Here is a 26285-nt window from a genome sequence, read left to right as displayed (position 1 = left end):
AGTCTTTCACCATTGAGTATGATGTTAGCTGTGGGTTTTTCATATATGCCCTTTATCATGTAGAGGAAGTTTCCTTCTATTCCTATTTGTCTAAGTGTTTTTATCAAGAAAGGACTTTGTCAAATGCCTTTTCTGTGACAATGGAGACGATCATGTGTTTTTTCCCCTTTGTTTTGTTAACATGGTGTATTACATTAATTGATTTTCTTGTATTGAACCACCCTTGCATACCTGGGATAAAACCTACTTGGTCATGGTGTCTAATTCTTTTGTTGTGCTGTTGGATTCAATTTGCAAGTATTTTTTGAGGATTTTTGCATCTATATTCATAAGAAAAATTGTATTTTTTTTTTCTTGTATTATCTTTATCTGGCTTTGGTATTAGGGTGATTCTGACCTCTTAGATAAGTTAGGTGGTGTTCCCTCCTTTTCAATTTTTTGGAAGAGTTTGAGCAGGATTGGCATTAATTCTTCTTGGAATGATTCGTAGAATTCACCTGTGAAGCCATCTGGTCCTGGGCTTTTTTTTGTTGGAGGTCTTTGATGACTGATTCAATCGCTTGTAATTGGTCTGTGGAGGTCTTCTGTTTCTAGAGTCAGGTTGTTTGTGTGTTTCTAGGAATTTGTCCATTTCATCTAGGTTGTCTAAGTCGTTGGCATACAGTTGTTTATAGTATCTTCTTAAGATCCTTTTTATGTCTGCGGGGTCAGTAGTAATGTCCTCCCTCTCATTGCTGATTTTATTTGCACCTTCTTTCTTTTTTTCTTTGTCAGTTTAGTTAAAGGGTTGTTAATTTTATTGACCTATCCAAAGAACCAACTTTTGGTTTTGTTGATTCTCTCTACTGTTTTTTTATTCTCAATTTCATTTATTTCTGCTCTAATCTTTGTTATTTATTTCCTTCTGCTTGCTTTGGAGTTAGTTTGCCATACTTTTTCCAGTTCCTCCAGGCATAAAGTTAGGTCATTGATTTTAGCTGCTGCTGCTGTTGCTGCCTCTTCTTCTTTTTCTCCCCCTCCTCCCCCTCCTCCCCCTCCTCCCTCTCCTCCCCCCTCCCCCTCACCCCCTTCTCCTTCTTCTCCTTCTTCTGTTTAGGGCTATAAATTTCCCTCTCAGCACTGCCTTAACTGCATCCCATAAATTTTGATATGCTGTGTTATATTTACTGATTTCCTTTGCAATTTCTTCTTTGACCCACTCATTGTTTAAGAGTATGTAATTTAACTTCCATGTATTTGTGGATTTTCCAGTTCTCTACCTGTTATTGATTTCCAGCTTCATTCCATTGTGGTCAGAGAAAATGCTTTGTATAATTTCAATCTTTGTAAATTTATTGAGACTTTTTTTTTTGACCCAACATGTGGTCTTATCCTGGAGAATCATCTGTGTGCACTTGAGAAGAATGCATATCCTGCTATTTGAATGTGCAATGTTCTGTATTTGTCTGTTAGGTCTAGGTCATTTATCATATTATTCAAGTCCTCTGTTTCCTTATTGATCTTCTGCCTAGATGTTCTATGTATTAATGAGAGTGGTGTATTGATGTCTCCACCTATTATTGTAGAGGTGTCTATTTCTCCCTTCAGTTTTGCCAGTGTTTGCTTCATGTATTTTAGGGCACTGTGATTAGATACATAAATATTTATGATTGTTAATTCTTCTTGGTGGATTGCCCCTTTTATAAATACAGTGTCTTTCTTTGTCTCTTATAACAACTTTTGACTTAAAGTCTATTTTGTTTAATGTTTGTGTAGCTACTCCAGCTCTATTTTGGTTACTATTTGCATGGAATATCTTTTTACAACCCTTCACTTTCAACCTGTGTCTTTGGTTCTGAGGTGAGTTTCTTGTAAATAGCATGTAGTTGGATCATGCTTTTTTATCCATTCTGCCAACCTATGTCTTTTTTTTCCATGTTTTTTATTGTGGAATATAACATATATACATAGAAGTGATGACTTTCAAAGTGCAATTTAACAAGTAGTTAGAGAGCAAATTTCAAAGAATGTTATGGGTTACAGTTCCACAGTTTCAGTTATTTCCTTATTGTGAAATATAACACATATGCAAAAAGGTAATAACTTTCAAAGTATGATCCAACAAGTAGTTACATTGGAAATTTCCAAAAATGTTATGAGTCACAGTACCACAGCTTCAGCTATTTCCTTATTGTGAAATATAACATATGCAAAAAGGTGATAACTTTCAAATTAAAATTCAACAATAAAGCAAATTTCAAAGAATGCTATGGGTTATAGTTCCACCACTTCAGTTCTCCCCCTTCAGCTATTCCATTATCCTAGCAACTAAGAGAAAGGAAATTATATAGAGATTCAGTATTCATAATCCTCCGTTAAGTTCCATCTTGTATGTTGCTACCCCTTTCTCTAGTTTAATCACATTCCCTACCTTCAGGGATGTCTAGGCAGTGACCAACCTATGTCTTTTGACTGGGAAGTTTAGTCCATTAACATTCATTGTTATTACTGTAAAGGCAGCACTTACTTCAGCCATTTTGTCCTTTGGTTTTTATATGTCATATATATTTTTTTGATCTTTCTTTTCCTTTTTTGCAACCTCCTTTTGTATATAGTTGATCTTTTGTGATGTATCTGACTGATTCTGTCCTCATTTTTATTTCTGTATATTTTAAAAATAATTTCTTTGTGGTTACCCTTAGGTTTATATTATATATCCTACATCTATAACCTACTAATTTGAAAAGATACCAACCTAGATAGATAGCATACATGTTCTCTGTTCCCATATCCCCGTTTCCCATCTTTATGTTGTTTTTGTCCCACTTTACCACTTTATAATTTGCATGTCCATTATCAAGAAATGTCTTTTTCTTGTTTAGTTGTATTCTGACTCTTATAGGAATTAAAGAGTAGAGTTGTATCTTGAGGATATAGTACTTTGGGGTTTGCATTTACTGTTTTAGTTTCTGTTACTGATGATCTTCATTACTTCACACTATGTCAAACCACTCTCTCCTGTCTTTTACTTTCAACTGGTGGAACTCCCTCTAATAATTCTTGTAGGACAGGTGTCTTGTTTTTTTTGTTTTTTGTTTTGTTTTGTTTTTTGTTTCTAAAACTTTATTTATCAAAAAATTAAAAAAAACATTTCAAACAAAACAAAACAAAGGAATAAGAAAAACAGGTCTCTTGTTGACGAACTCTCTCAGTTTCTGTTTATCTATGAATATTTTAAACTCTCCCTCATTTTTGAAGGATAGTTTTGCTGGATAAAGAATTTTTGACTGGCAGTTTTTCTCTTTCAGTACCTTAAATGTATCATACCACTGCCTACTCTCCTCCATGGTTTCTGATGAGAAATTAACACTTAGTCTTATTGAAGATTCCTTGTATGTGACGAATTGCTTTTCTCTTGCTGCTTTCAGTATTCTCTGTTTATCTTTGGCATTTGACATTCTGATTAGTATGTGTCTCAGAGTAAATCCATTAGGATATATTTTGTTTGGAGTATGTTGTGCTTCCTGGACATGTATATGTATGTCTTTCATAAGAGTAGGGAAATTTTTGGCCATTATTTCCTCAGATATTCTTTTCCCTTCTCTTCTCCTTCTTAGACACCCCAACACATATGTTTGTGTGCTTCATGCTGTCACTTATATCCCTGAGATACTACTCAATTTTATCTATTCTTTTCTCCATCTTTTCTTTTCTCTATCTGTATGATTTCTTTTTTTTTAATCTGCATTTTATTCAGATATATTCACATACCATGCAGTCATACAAAACAAATTGTACATTCGATTGTTCACAGTACCATTACGTAGTTGTACATTCATCACCTAAATCAATCCCTGACACCTTCATTAGCACACACACACAAATAACAAGAATAATAATTAAAGTAAAAAAGAGCAATTGAAGTAAAAAAGAACACTGGGTATCTTTGTCTGTTTGTTTGTTTGTTTCCTTCCCCTATCTTTGTTTGTTTGTTTGTTTCCTTCCCCTATTTTTCTACTCATCCATCCATAAACTAGACAAAGGGGAGTGTGGTCCTTATGGTTTTCCCAATCCCATTGTCACCCCTCATAAGCTACATTTTTATACAATTGTCTTCGAGATTCATGGGTTCTGGGTTGTAGTTTGATAGTTTCAGGTATCTACCACCAGCTACCCCAATTCTTTAGAACCTAAAAAGGGTTGTCTAAAGTGTGCGTAAGAGTGCCCACCAGAGTGACCTCTCGGCTCCTTTTGGAATCTCTCTGCTACTGAAGCTTATTTCATTTCCTTTCACATCCCCCTTTTGGTCAAGAAGATGTTCTCCGTCCCACGATGCCAGGTCTACATTCCTCCCCGGGAGTCATATTCCACGTTGCCAGGGAGATTCACTCCCCTGGGTGTCTGATCCCACGTAGGGGGGCAGGGCAGTGATTTCACCTTTCAAGTTGGCTTAGCTAGAGAGAGAGGGCCACATCTGAGCAACAAAGAAGCATTCGGGAGGAGGCTCTTAGGCACAATTATAGGGAGGCCTAGCCTCTCCTTTGCAGCAACCGTCTTCCCAAGGGTAAAACCTACGGTAGAGGGCTCAACCCATCAAACCACCAGTCCCCTATGTCTGTGGTCATGTTAGCAACCATTGAGGTGGGATAGGCCAATAACCCTGCATTCTCCACAGGCTCCTCAAGGGGGCACTATATATTTTTTTCCTTTTTTTCTTTTCTTTTTTTTTCTAACCTTTTCTTCCTTTTTAAATCAACTGTATGGAAAAAAAAAATTAAAAAAAAAACAAAAAACAAAAAAACAAAAAAGAAAAACATACAATAAAAGAACATTTCAAAGAGACCATAACAAAGGAGTAAGAAAAAGACAACTAACCTAAGATAACTGCTTTACTTCCAACCTGTTCCTACTTTACCCCAAGAAAGTTACCTAATATAGCAACATTTCTGTGAACTTGTTCCTACTATATCCATCAGAAATTAACAGACCATAGTCATTCCTGGGCATCCCCAGAACGTTAAATAGCATATCTCTTCTTGGATTACTGTTCCCCCTTCCTTAATTGCTCTCTATTGCTAGTTCCCCTACATTCTACATTATAAACCATTCGTTTTACATTTTTCAAAGTTCACATTAGTGGTAGCATATAATATTTCTCTTTCTGTGCCTGGCTTATTTCGCTCAGCATTATGTCTTCAAGGTTCATCCATGTTGTCATATGTTTCACGAGGTCGTTCCTTCTTACTGCTGTGTAGTATTCCATCGTGTGTATATACCACATTTTATTTATCCACTCATCTGTTGAAGGACATTTGGGTTGTTTCCATCTCTTGGTAATTGTGAATAATGCTGCTATGAACATTGGCGTGCAGATATCTGTTTGTGTCACTGCTTTCCGATCTTCCGGGTATACACCGAGAAGTGCAATCACTGGATCGAATGGTAACTTTATTTCTAGTTTTCTAAGGAACTGCCAGACTGACTTCCAGAGTGGCTGAACCATTATACAGTCCCACCAACAATGAATAAGAGTTCCAATTTCTCCACATCCCCTCCAGCATTTGTAGTTTCCTGTTTGTTTAATGGCAGCCATTCTAATCGGTGTTAGATGGTATCTCATTGTGGTCTTAATTTGTATCTCTCTAATAGCTAGTGAAGCTGAACATTTTTTCATGTGTTTCTTGGCCATTTGTATTTCCTCTTCAGAGAACTGTCTTTTCATATCTTTTGCCCATTTTATAATTGGGCTGTCTGTACTATTGTCATTGAGTTGTAGGATTTCTTTATATATGCAAGATATCAGTCTTTTGTCAGATACATGGTTTCCAAAAATTTTTTCCCATTTAGTTGGCTGCCTCTTTACCTTTTTGAGAAATTCCTTTGAGGTGCAGAAACTTCTAAGCTTGAGGAGTTCCCATTTATCTATTTTTTCTTTTGTTGCTTGTGCTTTGGGTGTAAAGTCTAGGAAGTGGCCGCCTAACACAAGGTCTTGAAGATGTTTTCCTACATTATCTTCTAGGATTTTATGGTACTTTCTTTTATATTGAGATCTTTGGTCCATTTTGAGTTAATTTTTGTGTAGGGGGTGAGGTAGGGGTCCTCTTTCATTCTTTTGGATATGGATATCCCACTCTCCCAGCCCCATTTGTTGAATAGACCATTATGACTCAGTTCAGTGACTTTGGGGGCCTTATCAAAGATCAGTCGGCCATAGATCTGAGGGTCTATCTCTGAATTCTCAATTCGATTCCATTGATCTATATGTCTATCTTTGTGCCAGTACCATGCTGTTTTGACAACTGTGGCTTTATAATAAGCTTCAAGTCAGGGAGGGTAAGTCCTCCCACTTCGTTTTTCTTTTTTAGAGTGTCTTTAGCAATTCGAGGCATCTTCCCTTTCCAAATAAATTTGATAACTAGCTTTTCAAAGTCTGCAAGGTAGGTTGTTGGAATTTTGATTGGGATTGCATTGAATCTGTAGATGAATTTGGGTAGAATTGACATCTTAATGACATTTAGCCTTCCTATCCATGAACATGGAATATTTTTCCATCTTTTAAGGTCCACTTCTATTTCTTTTAGTAGAGTTACGTAGTTTTCTATGTATAGGTCCTTTACATCTTTGGTTAAGTTTATTCCTAGGTACTTGATTTTTTTAGTTGGTATTGAAAATGGTATCTTTTTCTTGAGTGTCTCTTCAGTTTGTTCATTTCTAGCATATAGAAACATTACTGACTTCTGCGCATTAATCTTATATCCTGCTACTTTGCTAAATTTATTAGCTCTAGTAGCTGTATCGTCGATTTCTCAGGGTTTTCCAGATATAAGATCATATCATCTGCAAACAATGACAGTTTTACTTCTTCTTTTCCAATTTGGATGCCTTTTATTTCTTTGTCTTGCCGGATTGCCCTGGCTAGCACTTCCAGCACAATGTTGAATAACAGTGGTGACAGCGGGCATCCTTGTCTTGTTCCTGATCTTAGTGGGAAGGCTTTCAGTCTCTCAACATTGAGTACTATGCTGGCTGTGGGTTTTTCATATATGCTCTTTATCATATTGAGGAAGTTTCCTTCAATTCCTACCTTTTGAAATGTTTTTATCAAAAAGGGATGTTGGATTTTGTCAAATGCTTTTTCAGCATCTATTGAGATGATCATTTGATTTTTCCCTTTTGAATTTTTAATGTGTTATAATACATTGATTGATTTTCTTATGTTGAACCATCCTTGCATACCTGGAATGAACCCCACTTGGTCATGGTGTATGATTTTTTTAATGTGTCTTTGGATTCGATTTGCAAGTATTTTGTTGAGGATTTTTGCATCTATATTCATTAGGGAGATTGGCTGGTAGTTTTCCTTTTTTGTAGCATCTTTGCCTGGTTTTGGTATTAGATTGATGTTAGCTTCATAAAATGAGTTAGGTAGTATTCCATTTTCTTCAATGTTTTGAAAGAGTTTGAGTAAGATTGGTGTCAGTTCTTTCTGGAAAGTTTGGTAGAATTCCCCTGTGAAGCTATCTGGCCCTGGGCATTTATTTGTGGGAAGATTTTTGATGACTGATTGGATCTCTTTGCTTGTGATGGGTTGATTGAGGTCTTCTATTTCTTCTCTGGTCAGTCTAGGTTGTTCATATGTTCCCAGGAAATTGTCCATTTCCTCTACATTTTCCAGTTTGTTGCCATACAGTTGTTCATAGTATCCTCTTATAATTTTTTTAATTTCTTCAGGATCTGCAGTAATGTCACCTTTTTCATTCATGATTTTTTTTATATGGGTCTTCTCTCTTTTTGATTTTGTCAGTCTAGCTAGGGGCTTGCCAATCTTGTTGATCTTCTCAAAGAACCAACTTTTGGTGATATTTATCCTCTCTATTGTTTTTTTGTTCTCTATGTCATTTATTTCTGCTTTAATCCTTGTGATTTCTTTTGTTCTACTTGGTTTAGTATTGGTTTGCTGTTCATTTTCTAGCTTCTTCAGTTGATCCATTAGTTCTTTGATTTTGGCTCTTTCTTCCTTTTTAATATATGCGTTTAGTGCTATAAATTTCCCCCTTAGCACTGCTTTTGCTGCATCCCATAGGTTTTGGTATGTTGTGTTCTCATTTTCATTCGTCTCTATATATTTAGCAATTTCTCTTGCTATTTCTTCTTTAACCCACTGATTGTTTAGGAGTGTGTTGTTTAACCTCCAGGTATTTGTGAATTTTCTAAGTCTCTGATGGTTATTGACTTCTAATTGTATTCCATTGTGGTCAGAGAATGTGCTTTGAATAATTTCAATCTTTTTAAATTTACTGAGGCTTGTTTTATGTCCCAGCATATGATCTATTCTGGAGAAAGTTCCGTGAGCACTAGAAAAGTATGTGTATCCTGGTGATTTGGGATGTAATGTCCTGTATATGTCTGTTAAATCTAATTCATTTATCAGATTGTTTAGGTTTTCAGTTTCCTTATTGGTCTTCTGTCTGGTTGATCTATCTATAGGAGAGAGTGATGTGTTGAAGTCTCCCACAATTATTGTGGAAACATCAATTGCTTCCTTTAGTTTTGCCAGTGTTTCTCTCATGTATTTTGTGGCACCTTGATTGGGTGCATAGACATTTACGATTGTTATTTCTTCTTGCTAAATTGCCCCTTTTATTAGTATGTAGTGGCCTTCTTTGTCTCTCAAAACATCCCTGCATTTGAAGTCTATTTTATCTGAGATTAATATTGCTACACCTGCTTTCTTTTGGCTGTAGCTTGCATGAAATATTTTTTTCCATCCTTTCACTTTCAATTTCTTTGTGTCCCTGTGTCTAAGATGAGTCTCTTGTATGCAACATATTGATGGTTCATTTTTTTTGATCCATTCTGCAAATCTATGTCTTTTAATTGGGGAGTTTAATCCATTTACATTCAACGTTATAACCGTGAAGGCATTTCTTGAATCAGCCATCTTATCCTTTGGTTTATGTTTGTCATATATATTTTTCCCCTCTGTCTATTAATATCCTTTATTGTACCCATACCGAATCTCTTTAGTACTGAACCTTTCTCCAAGTCTCTCTGTCCTTTCTTTGTTTCTCTGTGTGTAGGGCTCCCTTTAGTATCTCCAGCAGGGCAGGTCTCTTCTTAGCAAATTCTCTTAGCATTTGTCTGTGAAAAATTTAAGCTCTCCCTCAAATTTGAAGGAGAGCTTTGCTGGATAAAGTATTCTTGGCTGGAAATTTTTCTCACTCAGAATTTTAAATATATCGTGCCACTGCCTTCTTGCCTCCATGGTGGCTGCTGAGTAGTCACTACTTAGTCTTATGCTGTTTCCTTTGTATGTGGTGAATTGCTTTTCTCTTGCTGCTTTCAGAACTTGCTACTTCTCTTCCGTGTTTGACAGTGTGATCAGAATATGTCTTGGAGTGGGTTTATTTGGATTTATTCTATTTGGAGTTTGCTGAGCATTTATGATTTGTCTATTTATTTTGTTTAGAAGATTTGGGAAGTTTTCCCCAACAATTTCTTTGAATACTCTTCCTAGACCTTTACCCTTTTCTTCCCCTTCTGGAACACCAATGAGTCTTATATTAGGACGTTTTATATTATCTATCGTATCCCTGAGGTCCGTTTTGATTTTTTCAATTTTTTTCCCCATTCTTTCTTTTATGCTTTCATTTTCCATTCTGTCATCTTCCAGGTCACTGATTCGTTGTTCAACTTCCTCTAGTCTTTTACTATGAGTGTCCAGAATCTTTTTAATTTGGTCAACAGTTTCTTTAATTTCCATAAGATCATCTATTTTTTTATTTAGTCTTGCAATGTCTTCTTTATGCTCTTCTAGGGTCTTCTTGATATCCTTTGTATTCTGTACTATGGTCTCACTGTTCATCTTTAGTTCTTTGAGTAGCTGCTCTAGGTGCTGTGTCTCCTCTGATCTTTTGATTTGGGTGCTTGGGCTTGGGTTATCCATATCGTCTGGTTTTTTCATATGCTTTATAATTTTCTGTTGTTTTTGGCCTCTTGGCATTTGCTGAACTTGATAGGGTTCTTTTAGGATGTGTAGACCGATTGAAGTCCTTATCTCTAATTTATCAGATCTACAGCTTCGTGGAGTACACTTTCTCTAACTAATCAGCAGGTGGCGTCCACGAGCCACCTGTTCTCCACAAGGCAGTTCTTCCCTGCTTTGCCTTTGTGGTGAGTGGAGGAGTGAGTCTTGTGGGGTCCAATTGGTGTACCAAGCTTGCATGTGTAGTTGGTGTTGCCCGCCCTGTATATGGGGCGTGTTTCTGGGCAGTCAGGGAGTGGGGGTGGCTCTAACAATCAAATCTCCCTGGTGATCCTGGAGTTTTAAAGCTGCTGCAATAGTCTAATCCTTCAGTTCAGTCCTGCCACAGTTTGTCTCTGCCACTGACCCACAAGACCTTGGTATTGGCGTATGGCTCCTGAGACTTGTGAGTGGGTCCCTCTTCCAGGCCGTGCACCCCCTGGTCCTCTCTTGAGTGATGACTGTGCTATGTCACAGGTGAGTGCCGTCCCCCCAGGGCGGTTCTGGGCTGCTGGGCTGTGTAGGGAGGCTCCCAGTCTGCTGAAATGATGGCTGAATGGGGCTTTGTTAATTCACACTGCTCCACCTTCCCAACTCTGGGACAATCAGCTGAGGTTGCAGGGAAGGCTAATGTCCACGCCCAGTTTTGTGGAGTGTGCCTGTTGTTTGAAGCACTTCCGTCACACTGGGTTGTCTGGGGCAGCTCTGGGCTATGGGGCTTGCGATGGGCAGGAGTGTTTCCTGTCCACCAGGATGATGGCTGTGAGCAGACACCCCCCTTTTCTTGGGAAGTTGTGGTGTTTAGTAAAATTTCTCAGCCACTGGATTATTCCCTTTTGTCTCAGAGCTCTCTTAGTTCTGCTCTTGTCTTGACCTGCCCAAATTGCAAGTCTTTGAAGCTTTCTGTATTGGGCTTCTTAGAGTAATTGTTTTAGAAAAAGAAAAAAGGATTTAAAAAAAACAAAAAACAAAAAGGGCCCTCCTCACAGATCTAATGGGTTATTGAAATGCTAAGAGACAAAGCAATTAGGGCCATTAAGGAAAGGTCCACAGGGCAGAGAGATCAGCTTTTCTTCGGGATTTGCATATGAGCCTCAGGGCCTGAGCTCTGCCCTTCCCCTTTCTATGTTCACCAGAACTCCAAAAATCCTCTGCTTTTATTTTGGAGTTTTTCGTGCTGTTTTTTTCTATGTCTGTCTCCTGTCTGCTGGACTGGCTGCTCTCAGATTCTGTGGTGTCTGGTCTCAGTCTATCTATGGTTGGAGTTTGGATCAGCAGAATGAATTTCCGATAAGGGCTGCCACTGCAGTTCTCCATTCTCCTTCCCGGAGCTGACAGCCCCTCCTCCCATGGGACTGAGCCTGGCAGGGAGGGGCGCGGGTCCCCTGGCCGCAAAATCTTACAGATTTCGCTGATCTCAGCAGTTCCACATTTTCATGAGTGTTGTATGAAGTATGCCCAAAGTCAGATTGCTCTGTGGTGTCCAGTCCATGCAGTTCCTGGCTTTCTACCTACTTTCCTGGAGGAGTAACTAAAACATACAGCTCACTAGTCCGCCATCTTGCCCCGCCTCCCTGTATGATTTCAATTGTTCTGTGTTTTGGTTACCTGATTCTTTCTTCTGCCTGTTCAAATCTGTTGTTGTATGCCTCTAGTGTATTTTAATCTCCATTATTTTGCCTTGCATACCCCATAATTTCTGTTGTTTCTTTTTATACTTTTGAATTATTCTTTATGCTCACAAATTGTCTTAATATTCTCTGTTTATGCCTATTTTCCTTCATCTCCTTGAATTGATTTAGAAGATTTGTTTGAACTTCTTTGATTAGTTGTTCCAAATCTATGTCTCCTCTAAAGTTTTAATTTGTTCCCTTGACTGAGCCATGTCTTCCTGTTTCTTAGTACGGCTTGTGGTTTTTTGCTGATGTTTAGGCATCTGAGTATCTTCATGAGTTAACTCTGAAAGTCAGTTTCTCCCTCTTGTCTAGGGTTTTATTGTTGACCAACTTTGTGTTAGGCTTTTCTTTGACACTTGGTCCAACTTATTCTAGATCTTTAGAATAGCCTGTGTTTAACTAATCAGATCTTCTCAGCTCTTCTTCATCTGATTCTTGCCCTGGATATGTGGTATAATTTTTAAGATTATGCATTTTGTGTAATTGTTTCACATCCAGGAGAAAATTTCTCCTCTGTTCATTCTCCAGCAGTCTTGATATGTTCTGTTTGTTTTTGTGGAGAATTTACTCCCCAGCTCCTACAATTTGTTTAAATTTTCTCCCTTACTCGGTGCCCCCCTTTCTTTACTCCTTTCAGTTCTGGGACCCTCCTGTCTCACAACAATTCATTTTAAACTCCCCTCTCCCATTTTTTTTTTTTTTTTCTGTGAGGGTGTCCCGCCTCTGGGAACCAGATGGAGCCAAACCAGAAAGGTGGGTCACTCCAGAAAAGTCCATCTTGCGTTTAGGTGGTCAACAGAAACTGGATTGAGTGAGTGAGTGCAGCACTTTCTGGTTGCAGTCTTACCGAGATCTCTCCCCATGCCCCCGAGGCTCCTTTTGTGTGCAGCCCTCCCCAGCAGCTTGTGTTCTGCCCTGGGTCTCTGTGGACTCGGGTCCCTGTGCCTGGGTATGGTGGGTTCTGTTGCTGCTATCCCCAGTGGGAGGTGGGAGGGTTCCAGGCTGCCACCTCTGAGCAGCTCCAGAGCCGAGTGAAGGAGGGAATGTACCGGCAGGGCTGGCATGGAAGTTTCCTACCTGATATGTTCCTTTGTCTTTGGTTCAGCACTTGGGAAGTCCTTCTCCATTCTCTACCATCCTCCAGAGTTCTAAGTAAGTGAGATTTGTCCTTTTATTTGCTGAATCTCTGGGGAGGAATTTTCAGGGGATGTCTTAACGTTGCCAGGTTGATGACATCCTCACTTGTACTTTTTCTACTTTCCCCAAAGTCCTGCTAAGTTTTCAAGAGTGAAATCTGACCTCTCTGAGTCTCCAAAGTGGAGAAGTGGTTGGGATGCACAGACGGGAGTTTGCATCTTAATTCTGTCACTTCTTAGCTGCCTGGCCTTGGGCAAGTGACTTTTTATTTATCAGTTATTGCACACATACTATGTATCAGGCACACTTCTAGATGCCTTATCTCATATAATCCTCACAAAAATCCTGAGAGGCAAGGGTGAGAATACAAACATTCAATAGCCAGTGCAGCATGGGCACTGACCAGGCCCAATGGACCGTGGCTGCCCTGTGAACCCCAAAGATCCAGTTATTATTCCTATCTTATAGATGAGGAAACTGAGGCTCAGAGATTTGGGCAACTGGCCCTAATAACTGTGTTATTAGGAAGTTATTAGGAAGCTGAGATTTCTTTGTGGAAGGAATGAGGCAGCCCAGGGGTCTGCCTTTTGCCTTTCTTCCCCTTTGATTAGATTATGGGGCCTGCAGGGAATTTCCCCCCTTCTCTCCAGAATTTATTGTTTGGTACAAGCACAACTTTAGTGAGAGTCAAGGAAATTTAAAAACTTGAACTTCCTTCCCAGACTCCCACCACCCTACCAGGCCAACTCTTCATTTTCCTCTTTCCCTTCAGTCCCTGAATATTTGCAAGCAAAATCACATATAGTTCCCCCTACCAGGAGAACCACTGCTAACTTTTTAGGTATATCCTTCCATCCTTTACTATATGATTAAGAATGTTCTTTAACAAAAATTGGGTCTTGCTCTACATGTGGTTTTTTTAAAATTCAGTTTTATTGAGATATATTCACATACTATACAGTCATCCACAGTGTACAATCAGTTGTTCACAGTACTATCATATAGTTGTGCATTCATCACCTCAATCAGTTTTTGAACATTTTCCTTACTCCAAAAAAAAAGAAGAATAAAAATAAAAGTAAAAAAGAACACCTAAAGCATTCCATCCCCCCAATCCCACCCTATTTTTCATTTACTTTTTGTCCCCATTTTTCTACTCATTTGTCCATATACTGGATAAAGGGAGTGTGAGCCACAAGGTTTTCACCATCACATGGTTACACCATGTAAGCTACATAGTTATACAGTTGTCTTCAAGAGTCAAGGCTACTGGGTTGCAGTTAAACAGTTTCAGGTATTTCCTTCTAGCTATTCCAATACACTAAAAACTAAAAAGGGATATCTATATAGCACATAAGAATGCCTCCAGAGTGACCTCTCAACTCCATTTGAAATCTCTCAACCACTGAAACTTTGTTTTGTTTCATTTCTCATCCCCCTTTTGGTCCAGAAGGCTTTCTCAATCCCACGATGCTGGGTCCAGGCTCATCCCCAGGAGTCATGTTCCACATTGTCAGGGAGATTTACACCCCTGGGAGTCATCTACATGTGGTTTTATAACCTCCCTCATTATGTATCTTTTCCTAAGTCACTGAATGAACCCGGTTATTGTATATGGCTGTGTACTATTTTGTCATTCGGGTGTAGTACAGTTTAGCTTAACATCTTCATTTTATTCAGGTCAGAGGCTTCAAACACAACTTTGCTAAAGAGAATTGGGGAAAACAAAGGAAATGTCCGCTAAATGATGGTTTTGGCTCGCATCCATTGGATGCTGTCTGTGTGCCAGGTGTCCTGCTTATTTTATTTGAGCCTCATTGCAGGGACTGTGGGTGCTTTTATTAAGCAGGTCTACAAACTCAGGCTTGACTTCCCCAGATTTCACCATGTGAAATGGTGGAACCAAGATTCAAACTACGATCCCCTGACCCAGAGCCTGTGGTCTCAAACCTCTGTGTGGGTCTGCCTCTCCGGAGTGTGGGTTCCCCAACTTCAGGAAGCTTCCGAGTCCCTGGACAGCTCACTGGGCTCCACCACCAGCATTTCTGATTCTGGAGTGGCGGCCCAAGAATTTGCATTTCCGGCAAGTTCCCAGGTGTATTAGTCTTCTAGGGCTGCCGTCGCAAATTTCCACAAACTGGGTGGCGGAAAACAACAGGAATTTATTCTCTCACAGTTCTGGAGACCACAAGTCTGAAACCTGGGTGTCAGCCGGACCCTTCTCCCTCTGGAGGTTCTGGGGGGATCTGTTCAAGGCCTTTCTTCTGGCTTCTGGTGCTGCCAGCCATCCTTGGCCATCCTTGGCTTGCAGATGCGTCACTCCAGTCTCTGCCTCCACGGTCACATGGCATCATTCCTGTTTGTCTGTCTCTGAGTCTATTCTCCTCCCCTTATAGGGACACCAGTCCTTGGGTTAGGGCCCACTCTCATCCAGTAGGGCCTCATCTTAACTTGATACATCTGCAAAGACCCTATTTCCAAATCAGGTCGTATGCACAGGTACTGGAGGTGAAGACTTGAGCTTGTCTTTCTGAGGTGCACTGTTCAACCCTTCACACCTGTTGGTGCTGCTGCTGGTCCGGGGGCCACACTTTGAGAACCACTGCACTAAGGAATCAGGCATGTTGGCTACAGCTTTTTCTCAGCATGAGATCCCCTACAGGGAGCCTCCCCGTCTGTCTCTTGGCTTACCCGAGCTTGCTGCCTCCTCCCCACCTTGTGTACTTCAGGCATGTCTTGAAGTTCAGACCCAAGAGAATGAGGTGGGGAGACCCCTATAGGGGGCCCCAAGTTAAAGGTGAAGCATCCTTAGCACATAAGGCTGGTTCTTTGGTGCATGCTCTGGTTTATTTGTTCAGCCCTGAGCCCTTAGAGTAGCCTCCCCTAGAAGTTCCTCCTGTATCTCGCCAGCATGACCATGTGCTTGGGAAGACTCAGGGTAAACAGCTGCACCAGAGATGAAGGGGAGGCTGTGCTGCTCCCCCTGGCCCATGTCACGAGGAAGGAGGCTAAGGGATCCAAGCCCGTGGCTGCTGGTCCCAGCCTCACACCTCAGTTGGGGATGCCCTTGTTGTTGCATGCTACATTGGTTAGCTTTTGTTTCCTTTTTTTGTTAATTTTTAATTGAGGTGAAATTCAAATAACATTTATCATTTTAAACCGTATGATTCAGTGGCATTTAGTACATTCACTTTGTTGCGCAGCCACCTCTTCTCTCTAGTTCCAAAACATTTTCGTCACCCCAAAAGGAAACCATTAGCCGTCACTCACTCACTCTTCTGTGATCCCCCAATCCCCTGGCCACCACCAACCTGCTTTCTGTCTGTATAGATTTATCTATTCTGGATATTTCATATGATTGGAATAATATAATATGTGGCCTTTTGGGTCTGGCTTATTTCACTCAACATGATGTCTTCGAGGCTCACCCATGTTGTAGCATGTATCAGAACTTTGTTCCTTTTTATGATAGAATGATATTCCACTATATGTCTATACCATATTGTGTTTATCCATTCATCTGTTGGTGGGTGTTAGGATTGTTTCTAGCCTTTCGGCTATTCTGAATAACGCTGCTGTGGATATTCATGTATAAGCACCTGTTTGAGGACTTTTTTCAGTTCTTTTGGGTGTATAGCAAGGAGTGGAATTGCTGGGGCATTTGGTAATTCTATGTTTAACTTTGTGAGGAACCGCCAAATCACCTGTTAGCTTTTGATGCATAAAAAACACTCCAAAACTTGGTGGCTTAAGACACCAGCCATTTATATACCTCATGGTTCTGTGGGTGAGCATTTAGGCTGGGCTCAGCTGGGCCCTCCTTCTGGCCATGGCTCTGCTCACGCGCCCACAGTCTATGGCAGGTCGGCTGGGGGTGGTGCTGGGTGGGCCAGGATGACCTCAGCTGGGGCGGCCCATTCCGTCTTCCAGCAGTCAGGGCTGGTGCTCGTGGCGGCTGGGGCAGTTCCACGAGAATGAATGGGGGCCACAGAGCCTCCCAAAGCCCAGGCTCAGGGCATGCACAATGTCGCTTGTCACAGTCATTTGGTCAAAGGAAGTCACAAGGCCAGCCCGGATTTGAAGGGGAGGTAAACAGATCCTGTCTCTTGATGGGAGGACCTGCAGAGTCACACTGCAGATCTGGGATGGGAGAGTGGGGAGAGCTGTAGACATTTTTGCACCTGAGCCTAGAGGAAGCTGGGGTGTTCCTCACAGGGGAACAAAAGTGCTATAAGCCTGTCCCCATCTCTCCCCCAGGCCTCTTCAATGGAGTGAAGCTGGTGGTGGAGACGCCCAAGGAGACCTTGTTCACCCACCGGGGGGCCAACGCCACCCTGCCCTGCCGCTACGGCTATGAGCCGGCCCTGGCCTCCCCAAGGCCGGTGCGCATCAAGTGGTGGAAGCTGTCGGAGAACGGGTCCCCGGAGCAGGACGTGCTGGTGGCCATCGGGCTGAAGCACCGCTCCTTCGGGGACTACCAAGGCCGAGTGCACTTGCATCAGGACAAGGAGGGGGAGGCTTCCCTGGAGATCCGGAACCTGAGGCTGGAGGACTCCGGGCGCTACCGCTGCGAGGTCATTGACGGGCTGGAGGATGAGAGCGGCCTGGTGGAGCTGGAGCTGCGGGGTGAGACCCCGATGGAGGTTGGGTGATGCTGAGAGCTGGGGCAGGAGGTGAGGGGGCCCTGAGAAAGCATCCAGACCTTTGTGCTGTAGACACTTTAACCCAACTCATCCTTAAAACAACCCTATGAGGAAGCTACTGTTATTATCATCCCCACTTTACAAATGAGGAAACGGAGGCACAGAGAGGTAAAGTCACTTACCTGAGGTCACACAGCTTGTAAATGGCAAGCTGGGGTTTGAAGCCAGGTGGTCTGGCTCCAGAATGCTCTATTCTCTACTCACCCCCACTCAGAGAAGTTATACAGCTAATTAGAAACAGAGCTGAGAGTAAAGCAGGGTCTGCAGGCAACATAAGTGAATGTGGCAGGCCAAGTGTGAGATGATAGGGAGTGCTGGGGCTTGGGGCACACTGCTGAGTGCTGAGCCCATGCCCCATCCAAAGAGAGCCTTTCTGGTCAGGCCCAGCCAGTGATGCTACACCAGAATGCAGGCCCAGGGCTACCAGATTTTCTGATTTGAAAAAAGCTTATATTTTTATGTGAAATCTCTGAATTTTTATGTAAAAATCCTTTTAAAAAAATCAACCACAACAACTCATCTGTGGGTTCTGGTTTGAGACCTCTAAGTTCTTTTTACCTTCTCACCCTCTAGGGTGGGCCGTGTGTCCTCCCATGTTTCCTACCTGTTAGAGGAGCAGCTTGAGGGATGGACAAGTCACAGCCCCCGGAGTCAGATGACCTGGCTTTGAACCCCATCCCCACCCTATCCCAGTGTGGTGCCCTGGGTAAATGGTTCATCCTCTCTGACCCCATTTTCTCATGTGTAAAATGGGGAATGATAGTAGTTTCTCTGAGGAGATGAGGACAAACTTAGTGTCAAGTGCACAGTTCAGTAAATGGCAGAGTTCGAAACTCTTGGTGTCTACTTCTCAGTGCCAGGGGCTTAGATGGTGGCCCAGAGGTTGCCTTGGAGTTGGGGGTGGTGGGAGAGAGCTTGGAGGGTCATTTGTCTGGGGACAGGAGGGGCAGCTAGAGAAACAGGGAGGCTGCACCCCTTCCTGGCTCTGTAAAGGCCAGGAATTTAGGGTGGAACCAGGCATAAAGTACAACCCCTCCACACACACGGAATTTGCCAGCTGATTGTCAGGGTCTGTGGGCCTCTCTGCCCCTCTTCTCCTGGCTGTGCCCACGTGCTGACTTCCTGCCCCAGCTGAGATCAGGGTTTGGGGCCCAGGGTGGTCCCAGGCCACAACGAGGAGAATCCAAGGACCCTGGCCACTGCTTCTAAACAATTCCCATTGGGCAGGGTCCCCACCCAGGCCCCTCGGCACCCTCCCACTCCATAAGGTTTCATCTGACATGGTAGGGACTGAATCTCAGATGTTTAGACATCTTTTTGTTATAGTACAACATCAACCAAGAACCATAAGTTTTGCGGGGAGCCTGAGGCTCCCTGACCTTGGCCCCCCTTTATGTAAGGGTCACTTCCCACAGCTTCTGGAGCCTCCCTTCTCCTGGAAGTTTCCTGCAGGAGTCCGAGGCCTGGCTGTCTCCTGTAGATGACAGCACATCCTGCTGGGGTTCCCGACATGGCCTTGGGAATTCTATAGTTGGGGACCTTAGTTGACTAATTAATTACCTTAAAAAGCTGATTAATATTTTCTGAGTATTGCTGTGTGCTGGCCTACATCTAGGAGGGAGGTGTAAACCAGATTATCAGCTCTGCCCTTGAATTTGGGAAATTTTGGCAATGGACAGGAGGTTATAGGTTCGCTGAGCTTCTCCGAGAGACGGCATGTGTGCACCTGGGTGCCCATGCATGTGCCCATGTGTTGCAGGGAGCATATATCCCAGCGGAGGCGGGAGGCAGCTGGGGTCTCCAGCCAGCTCGTCTCCTGCCCACCCCTCCAAGCTCTTCTTTCCGGTCTCCCAGGCGTGGTCTTCCCCTACCAGCCCCCCCAGGGGCGCTACGAGCTCAATTTTTATGAAGCCCAGAGGGCCTGCGAGGAGCAGGATGCAGTGGTGGCTTCCTTCGAGCAGCTCTTCCGGGCCTGGGAGGAGGGCCTGGACTGGTGCAACGCCGGCTGGCTGCAGGACGCCTCGGTGCAGTACCCCATCACGTGGCCCCGGCGACCCTGCGGAGGCCTGCACCTGGCGCCTGGCGTGCGCAGCTACGGCCCCCGCCACCGCCGCCTGCACCGCTATGATGTGTTCTGCTTCGCCCCTGCCCCGAAGGGTGAGTGGAGGGCAGGGCACAGACCTGGGGGTTTGAGGGTGGTCTGGGACCCCTGGTACCTCCACCTGGGGGTCTGGAGCACCAGGCAGATCCTGAAGCAATGGCTGTCCAAGTTTTGAGAGCTTTGCTGCTGCTGCTGCAGCTGCTGCTTCATGTCGATCATTGGCTTGTTCACTCATCAAACATTTCCTGAGTGCCTACTGTGTGCTGGGGCTTAGAGTAGGCTCTCAGGCAACAGAGATGGATAAAAGCAGTCTGTCCTCAAAAAGCAACTCATTTCATGGGAAGATAGGCAAGTAAAAAAATTGGATCAGTGTCATATCCCATGCACTTCGAAAACATCTGGCACATAGTAGGTGCTTAGTAAATGAGTGGAGGGAGACTGTGGTCCAGCCTGGGTGGGTGCCCACCCATGGTGCAGTTAGGGAGTAAAGACATGACCAGAGGGACCCCAGCCGTCTGACAGGTGGGCTGGAGCTCTTCGAGAGGGTCGGGGCCTGGAAAGGTAGTCCCGGAAATGTCTACTGCAGATGCCCCACAGTGTGGTGGCTCCTGGGCTCAGACAGTTGTCAGGTCTGTGGGGACTGGTGAGTGGGTCTGGTGGGCTGGCCTGGCTGCAGGCCCCTCTGCCCCATGGCTGCCCAGCCTTCCCACCCACTTCCCCCACAGGGCAGGTGTACTACCTGGAGCACCCGGAGAAGCTGACCCTGCCAGAGGCCAAGCGGGCCTGCGAGGAGGACGGCACCCAGATCGCCAAGGTGGGCCAGCTCTTCGCTGCCTGGAAGTTCCGCGGCCTGGACCGCTGCGATGCTGGCTGGCTGGCGGACGGCAGCGCACGCTACCCGGTGGCTCACCCCCGTCCCAACTGCGGGTCCCTGGAGGCCGGCGTCCGAAGCTTCGGTTTCCCAGACCCTCTGAGCCGCCAGCACGGGGTCTACTGCTACCGCCAGCGCTAGAACCCGGCAGCCAGCTCCCCGCCCCCCACGCCTGCCCATCCCCTCCCGGGCTGCATATTTATTGAGTGGTTCATTTTCCCTTGAGTGTTGGGGCAATTTTATACTATTTTTATGCTTCTCAACTTGGACTTTTTAAAACGATTACTATTCTTGGTAAACCCAACAGAATCCAAATCCTCCCTCTGCGTAGCTGGACACCCCCAAGGCTCTCTCCATCCTGGAATCCCTCTGCCCAACTCCTCTGGACCCTTAAGGTTCGGGGACTTTTAGAGGAGTTCTGCTGTCACTGAGTCAGGCCCCTCTCTCGAGGGGGCAGTGGCCCGCCCACGGTGCCCCTGTGAGTGGGGGCAGAGCCTGGCCTACATCTTGGGTCCCCCCTCCCCCACTGGTGCCTGCAGCTCTCTCCACCTCAGCCTGGGGGAGGGAGAGGGCATCCAGGGGACATGGGCTCTGGAGCCGGCCACTGGGCCTTGCCGTCTCCCTGCCCCCTGGGACTTCTCTGTGAAGCTGCTGGCCCAAATCAGCCCTGCTGAGAAGCTAGGGCTGGAAGTGAGTCCCTAGGCTTTTGTGTGAAATCCAAGGGGAGGGTCAAAGCCCTCTCCCCATTCTCCCTTCTCTTGGTTCCAAAGACTCTGTGTTTTGTTCTGTTTTCCCCATTTGGGGAGCGTCCCTCAGGTGTGTGTGTATTTTCTTTGGATAATAAATGGTGCTATGACTCCTTCCTCTACTCCAGTCCTCCCCTGCATCTGCTCTCAGTCTTGTTCAGGTTCAGGGCACAGCTGCCTTGCCTTGGAGGGTTGGGTGGGGGTTTAGGGCCATCCCTTGCTGGATTCATTCAGCTGGGTAGGCGGGGAACTCTGGGGGCTGCACCCTTGGGATGATTTGCTCCTGACCTTGCCCTCCCCAGGGCATGCCCTGCCTTGAGTGCTAGCAGCTGGGCTCCCACCACCACCCTTGCAAATCTGTCATTCACACCCTCTGGCTGTGTGTCTGTGCTGGGGGGCCCAACAGAAGGGCTGGAGGTGCTTCTTAGCAGGCTGTATCCTCCAGAAGTTCTCAGAGGCCAGGTAATCTTGGGGACCAGCCCTCAGTACACCTCACACTCTGCAAGAACCCCCTCCTCAACCCTCTCAGGAAACTAGACCAGCTGCCCCCACCCAGGCACACCTCTTACCCATCAGTCAACCAGTCCATCACTTCTTCCATAACCCAGTGTTTCCCAAGGTGTGGGCCCAGCATCACCTGGACTTCATTAGAAATGCAAAATTTCAAGCTCATCCTGGACCTGCAGAAACTCTGCCAGAAACTCAGTCAGAAACTCCGGTGGGTAAAGCCAATGCTCAGGTACCACAAGCCCTCCAGGTGATGCCGATGCAGTGCAGCTCAGGTTTGAAAGCCACTGACATAGACAGTTAAGTGACGAATTATGTGATTATTGAGCCCCTACTATGTGTACCCTCTACTTTTGCCCACCCATTCTTTCCAGTGCTGTAGGTAACGTGGGCATGTATGTACATTCTCCTACAAATAATCATACACACGTGCACTGCTGGAAAGATGCCAGCAGGCACCCACTCACCCTGGCATGCACATACCAACACTCAGACACAAATAAAGACTCAGGCGTGTTGAGAGACTGGTGGGGGAGGTGAAGCACCCAGGGCCCATAATCAGGTGGAGGAAGAACTGTGCCTGGCAGGTTCATCCCCCAGCTCAACTCTCAAGGTTCGTCAGAGAAGCCACTAACAATCAAAATAGCCTCTTGAGGGCAGGATGCCCAGCCTGACTTCTCCGTAGCAGCCAGCTAATTAGTTTACCCCAAACGTGTGTGAGATTTACTGTTCTGAGCCTATCTGCAGCCCCCCCGTCCTCCCGCCTTTTGATAAATACTGGTTTTGCCCGTTCTTGGACCCAGTCTACCAACTGAGTCCTTATGTGTGAGTGGAAAATGTGATCTCAGAGAACCAAACAGCATGCACATTGTCACCAGATGTCTCGTTGAAGTTCTTTGATGATGTGTCCACTTGCCAAGCCACACACAGCACCTGTTGATTGTGGCACATCACTTGTGACACTTCATGTCAGACACACACACACGTGTGCACACAAGCACATCACCCTTACATGCCCACACACCATGCTCCATATTCATATGCAGGCACACATGCATGCACACACACATACGGAATCCATCATACGCAATGGCACCCTCATAAAAATACAGGACAGGTGTGACAGTCCCGAGCTCTCTGAAGGGACAGGATTCACACCAATTAGGGGTCATTTGATCAAAACATGTCCCCATTGACATGAGCCCATTCTGTAGACCCTGGACCATGGTTGCCTTCTTAAATTAAAAAAAAGAAAGGAAAAGAGATCTCTTCCAATGTCTTTATTATTATTATCATAATCTTCAATTTTCAAAAATATAAATAGGCGCTCGGAACCCTGGTGCCTGCACGGTCCCGGGGGCGGGGTGGGGGAGGGGAGGGGTGGGGGGCACTCCAACCGGGAAGGAAGTGCCCCCCACCCCGCCCTGCTCAGACAGACACCCGCCGGGGTGGCGGCCCCGGGTGGGAGGACACTGGGAGAGGGACCTCGGAGGGAGCCCGACCCCACGCGGCGGAAGATGCTCTCTCCTGCCCGCTGCCGGGTCGCGCCGCCCCAGCCGCCCGCTCTCCCCCAGGCTTCCGCTCCACAGAGCCGCCGCAGCCCTCCCGGCTCCTCGTCCGGTGCATTCAGCTCCGGGTTCGAGTCCTCCGTGCCCTCGGGCCGCGGCCACTTCCGGCTCCTTCTGACCCCTCCTCCCTCCTCCCTGGCTCTCCCTGGAGATGAAATAACCAACGATTGCACTGCTCTCGGATAAAGTCAGGAAACAAAAAATAATCTTCTTTATTTAACTTAACCCCTCCCCTTCTCCCCCTGTCCCTGCGCTGGTCCCTTGGAAAGGCACAACAGGAGATTGAAGAAATGTCTCTAAACTCAGTCCACGGGGTTTACACACGTTTGCTTGGCTTTGGTATTTGGGGGAGAAAATCAGATGAAGTTTTGGCAATCTGGGCGGCGGGTGGGTGCATACACAATGTGGGATTTATTTATTTTTTTTCCTTCTTTAATGGAATTCCTTAAATGAAAAAAAGCGACAAGAAGAAGACACCGTCTGTGTGGGACGCGCTGTCAGTTTGGCAAGGCTTCTGGGCTCAGCGTCCTCGGCGCGGGCCGGGAGTCCCTCTCAGCGGGCCGGGCCGGGGCGGCTTCTCCGGGAGCTCCGCTTCTGTACTCGGCGCTTGTAGGTGGCGGCTGGGTGGGGGGGTGGAGGGGAGCGGGACGAGAAACACCGGTGAACTCCGGCAAGGAGGTGGGGCCAGCCCTAGCCCCTCCCCAGGCTGCCCTCACGCAGCGGGCTCCTCCCCCTGCAGAAACCTAAGCCACGGGCCCATTAGGGCATCCGGGAGCTTTGCGTCTTCCCGTCTTTGATTTTACAAAGTGATTCAGGCTAGTGTTGAAAAGCACAGCAAGCCGCCCGTTTTCTCCTTTATCCTCTCAGGGGAAGTGAGCCCTCCCTGGGGAGAGGGAGCAGTGATTTGTGATGGAGCAGCCGCCTCCCACCCCCATCTCACCCGCCCTTGCTGAGCTCTGCAGATGGTGCAGACGGCGGGCGCTCAGGATCCCCAAGAGAGGGGGAGCCATTGCTGCGTCCTGCGGGCAGGGAGAGCACATTTTTGGGGGAATCTAACCTTGTGCCGAGCGGTGGGGGTGGGAGGGATAGGAGAGCCCGATGCTCACGGTCTGTGCAGGTGATCCGCGGCTCCTCCCAGTGGCCACTGGGCTGGCATCGGATGGTGGGGACGTGGCGCTGGACGAAACCCTCCGTGCACTGGTACCGCACCAGGGAGTTGATCTCATACCGGTCCTTCTTCTGCCCGAAAGTCCTGGCATGCTCCACCACGGGGGGGTCTCCGCAGGCCACTGAGGGGCAAACAGCCATTAGAAAGGGCTCTCCCAGGGTCTCCCGTGATGACCCACTCTGGTGATGAGCCGTCTATAGCTGGGACCCTGTGGAGGGGGCATGGCGCCTCAGCCCCCACCCCCACCCCCCAGCATGAGCCCCGACTCCTAGGAAATGGGCGTTTTCATGCAGCACTGAGAACCACTGAGTTCTAACATCTGGGTTCCTCAATGATTTAAAGCAGCAGGAAGGGGAAACAAAGGAACTTCTTAAAGGTATGAAGAGAAGACAAAAGGGAGAGAGAACGGTAGGGGAAGAGGGTAAGAACCAGGGAGATCCTCTGTAACTTTCATGAAAACATCCAGTGTGTTTGTGTGTGGTGGGGAGGAATGGGACTGATAGGAGGTCTGGGGGCGCAAGGCCATGAGCAGAAACAGACTGGAAGCCAAGCTTTGGGTCTCTGGGATCAAGGCCTGACAACTCTGACTCTTTGTGACTGATTGATTTGGGAACCCCAAAGAAGGGAGGCTCCCGACCCACATATCATCGTCGGTGACTTTCTGCTGCCAACATCCAAGGGACCGTGTATGAGTGGGGAGTGGGGCATTCTGTCCTCTAGCCTGTGACCTTCCTCTTCTTCCTGCCCTTGCAGGAAAGGACAGCTGGGCACCGGAGAGACAAGGTGACTTCCTCAGGACAGACACACAGCCAGCCAGGCCTGGGGCTTAAGGCCTTGCTCCTATGGGCTCCTGCTTACCTGTGCCTTTTTTACATGTGAAGGGCAGGTGGTAATTGCAGGGGACGTCATTCCACTCGCCCTTCTCATGCCAGATCATCACCACACAGTCCTCTCCCGTGGCAAAGAAGTTGTCAGGCTGGTTGGGGCGCCAGTTCTCAAATTGCTGTGGGTGGGGAGTGGGGAAGGCGTGAGGAGAGGGCAGGAGCAGCACAGCTTCCCCGACCCCCTCTTTCTTGTTGTCAAGCCTCTCCCCTGCTTCCTTTCTCTTCTCTTTTAGCCCAACTTCTGACTCCTCTGGCAGCAGCACAAAGGCTGTGGGGAGTCTGGTAAGGGTTGTCCTAGCTGCCATGGACCTCATGGGCCTTCCCAGGAACTGGTTACACAGCCTGGCTCTGGTACTTCTCGATCAGTCTAGCAACTGGCGTTGAGAGCCCCAAGGATTCGCATCCCTGCTAATGAACCAATACCACCTCCTTTTTTTCTTCCGGGAAAACAGGCTGATCACAAGGGCTGCCTTGCTCGGAGTGGACTGGATGGTACAGACATGGCTCCCAACCTCTGCCCACCAGAGAAGCCCCCCAAGATCCTATAAGGGCAAGATCGTTCTCTTTCCTCTAATTCAATTGCCCTCCTCCCCTATGACCCTTTCACGTTCACCTCTAACAGGGAGCCCTCCCTGGGGGCCTCAGCTCTTCATTGACCTGCAGAATTTACTTAATGGACCATTCATTTGGCATCTATGTTGCTTTTTATCTGTCCATCTGTCTCCTTGAGTAGACTTAAGTCCTTTGGGGGCAAAGAACCTCTTTAAAGCTTCCATATATGCTTCATGGTAGTTTGCCTTCGTTCATCCATTTCTTTCCTCACTCCCTTCCCTCCTTTCTGCCGTCATTTGCGCCACCTGCCCAGCCCTGGGCTGGTCTCCAGGGACCCAGAAATGAAAGAGGCACAATCCCTGTGCTCGA

The 26285-nt window shown here is 45.8% G+C and overlaps 2 protein-coding genes across 3 annotated transcripts in view; one reads left to right on the top strand and one right to left on the bottom strand.

The window, feature by feature from the left end:
• Positions 1 to 21359, top strand: part of HAPLN3 (hyaluronan and proteoglycan link protein 3) — a 39866-nt gene extending 18507 nt beyond the window's left edge. For both annotated transcript variants that reach the window (XM_037835340.1, XM_037835341.1), the window contains 3 exons: positions 17074 to 17442; positions 19374 to 19676; positions 20346 to 21359. In XM_037835340.1, coding sequence (XP_037691268.1) covers positions 17074 to 17442; positions 19374 to 19676; positions 20346 to 20632 — 959 coding nt within the window. In that variant the 3' untranslated portion in view covers positions 20633 to 21359. The remainder of the gene's footprint in view (positions 1 to 17073; positions 17443 to 19373; positions 19677 to 20345) is intronic.
• Positions 21360 to 23543: 2184 nt separating this feature from the next.
• The window catches only part of ACAN (aggrecan), a 62029-nt gene continuing 59287 nt past the window's right edge, over positions 23544 to 26285 (bottom strand). The window contains exons 17-19 of the mRNA XM_037835339.1: positions 25339 to 25483; positions 24419 to 24601; positions 23544 to 23932 (exon numbers count right to left, since the gene is read on the bottom strand). Coding sequence (XP_037691267.1) covers positions 23865 to 23932; positions 24419 to 24601; positions 25339 to 25483 — 396 coding nt within the window. The 3' untranslated portion in view covers positions 23544 to 23864. The remainder of the gene's footprint in view (positions 23933 to 24418; positions 24602 to 25338; positions 25484 to 26285) is intronic.

The sequence above is a fragment of the Choloepus didactylus genome, chromosome 4 (genome assembly GCF_015220235.1).
Source record: "Choloepus didactylus isolate mChoDid1 chromosome 4, mChoDid1.pri, whole genome shotgun sequence".
Classification (NCBI taxonomy): Eukaryota; Metazoa; Chordata; class Mammalia; order Pilosa; family Megalonychidae; genus Choloepus; species Choloepus didactylus.
The sequence above is the reverse complement of the archived record's forward strand: the minus strand, read 5'-3'. Positions and strand labels throughout refer to the sequence as shown.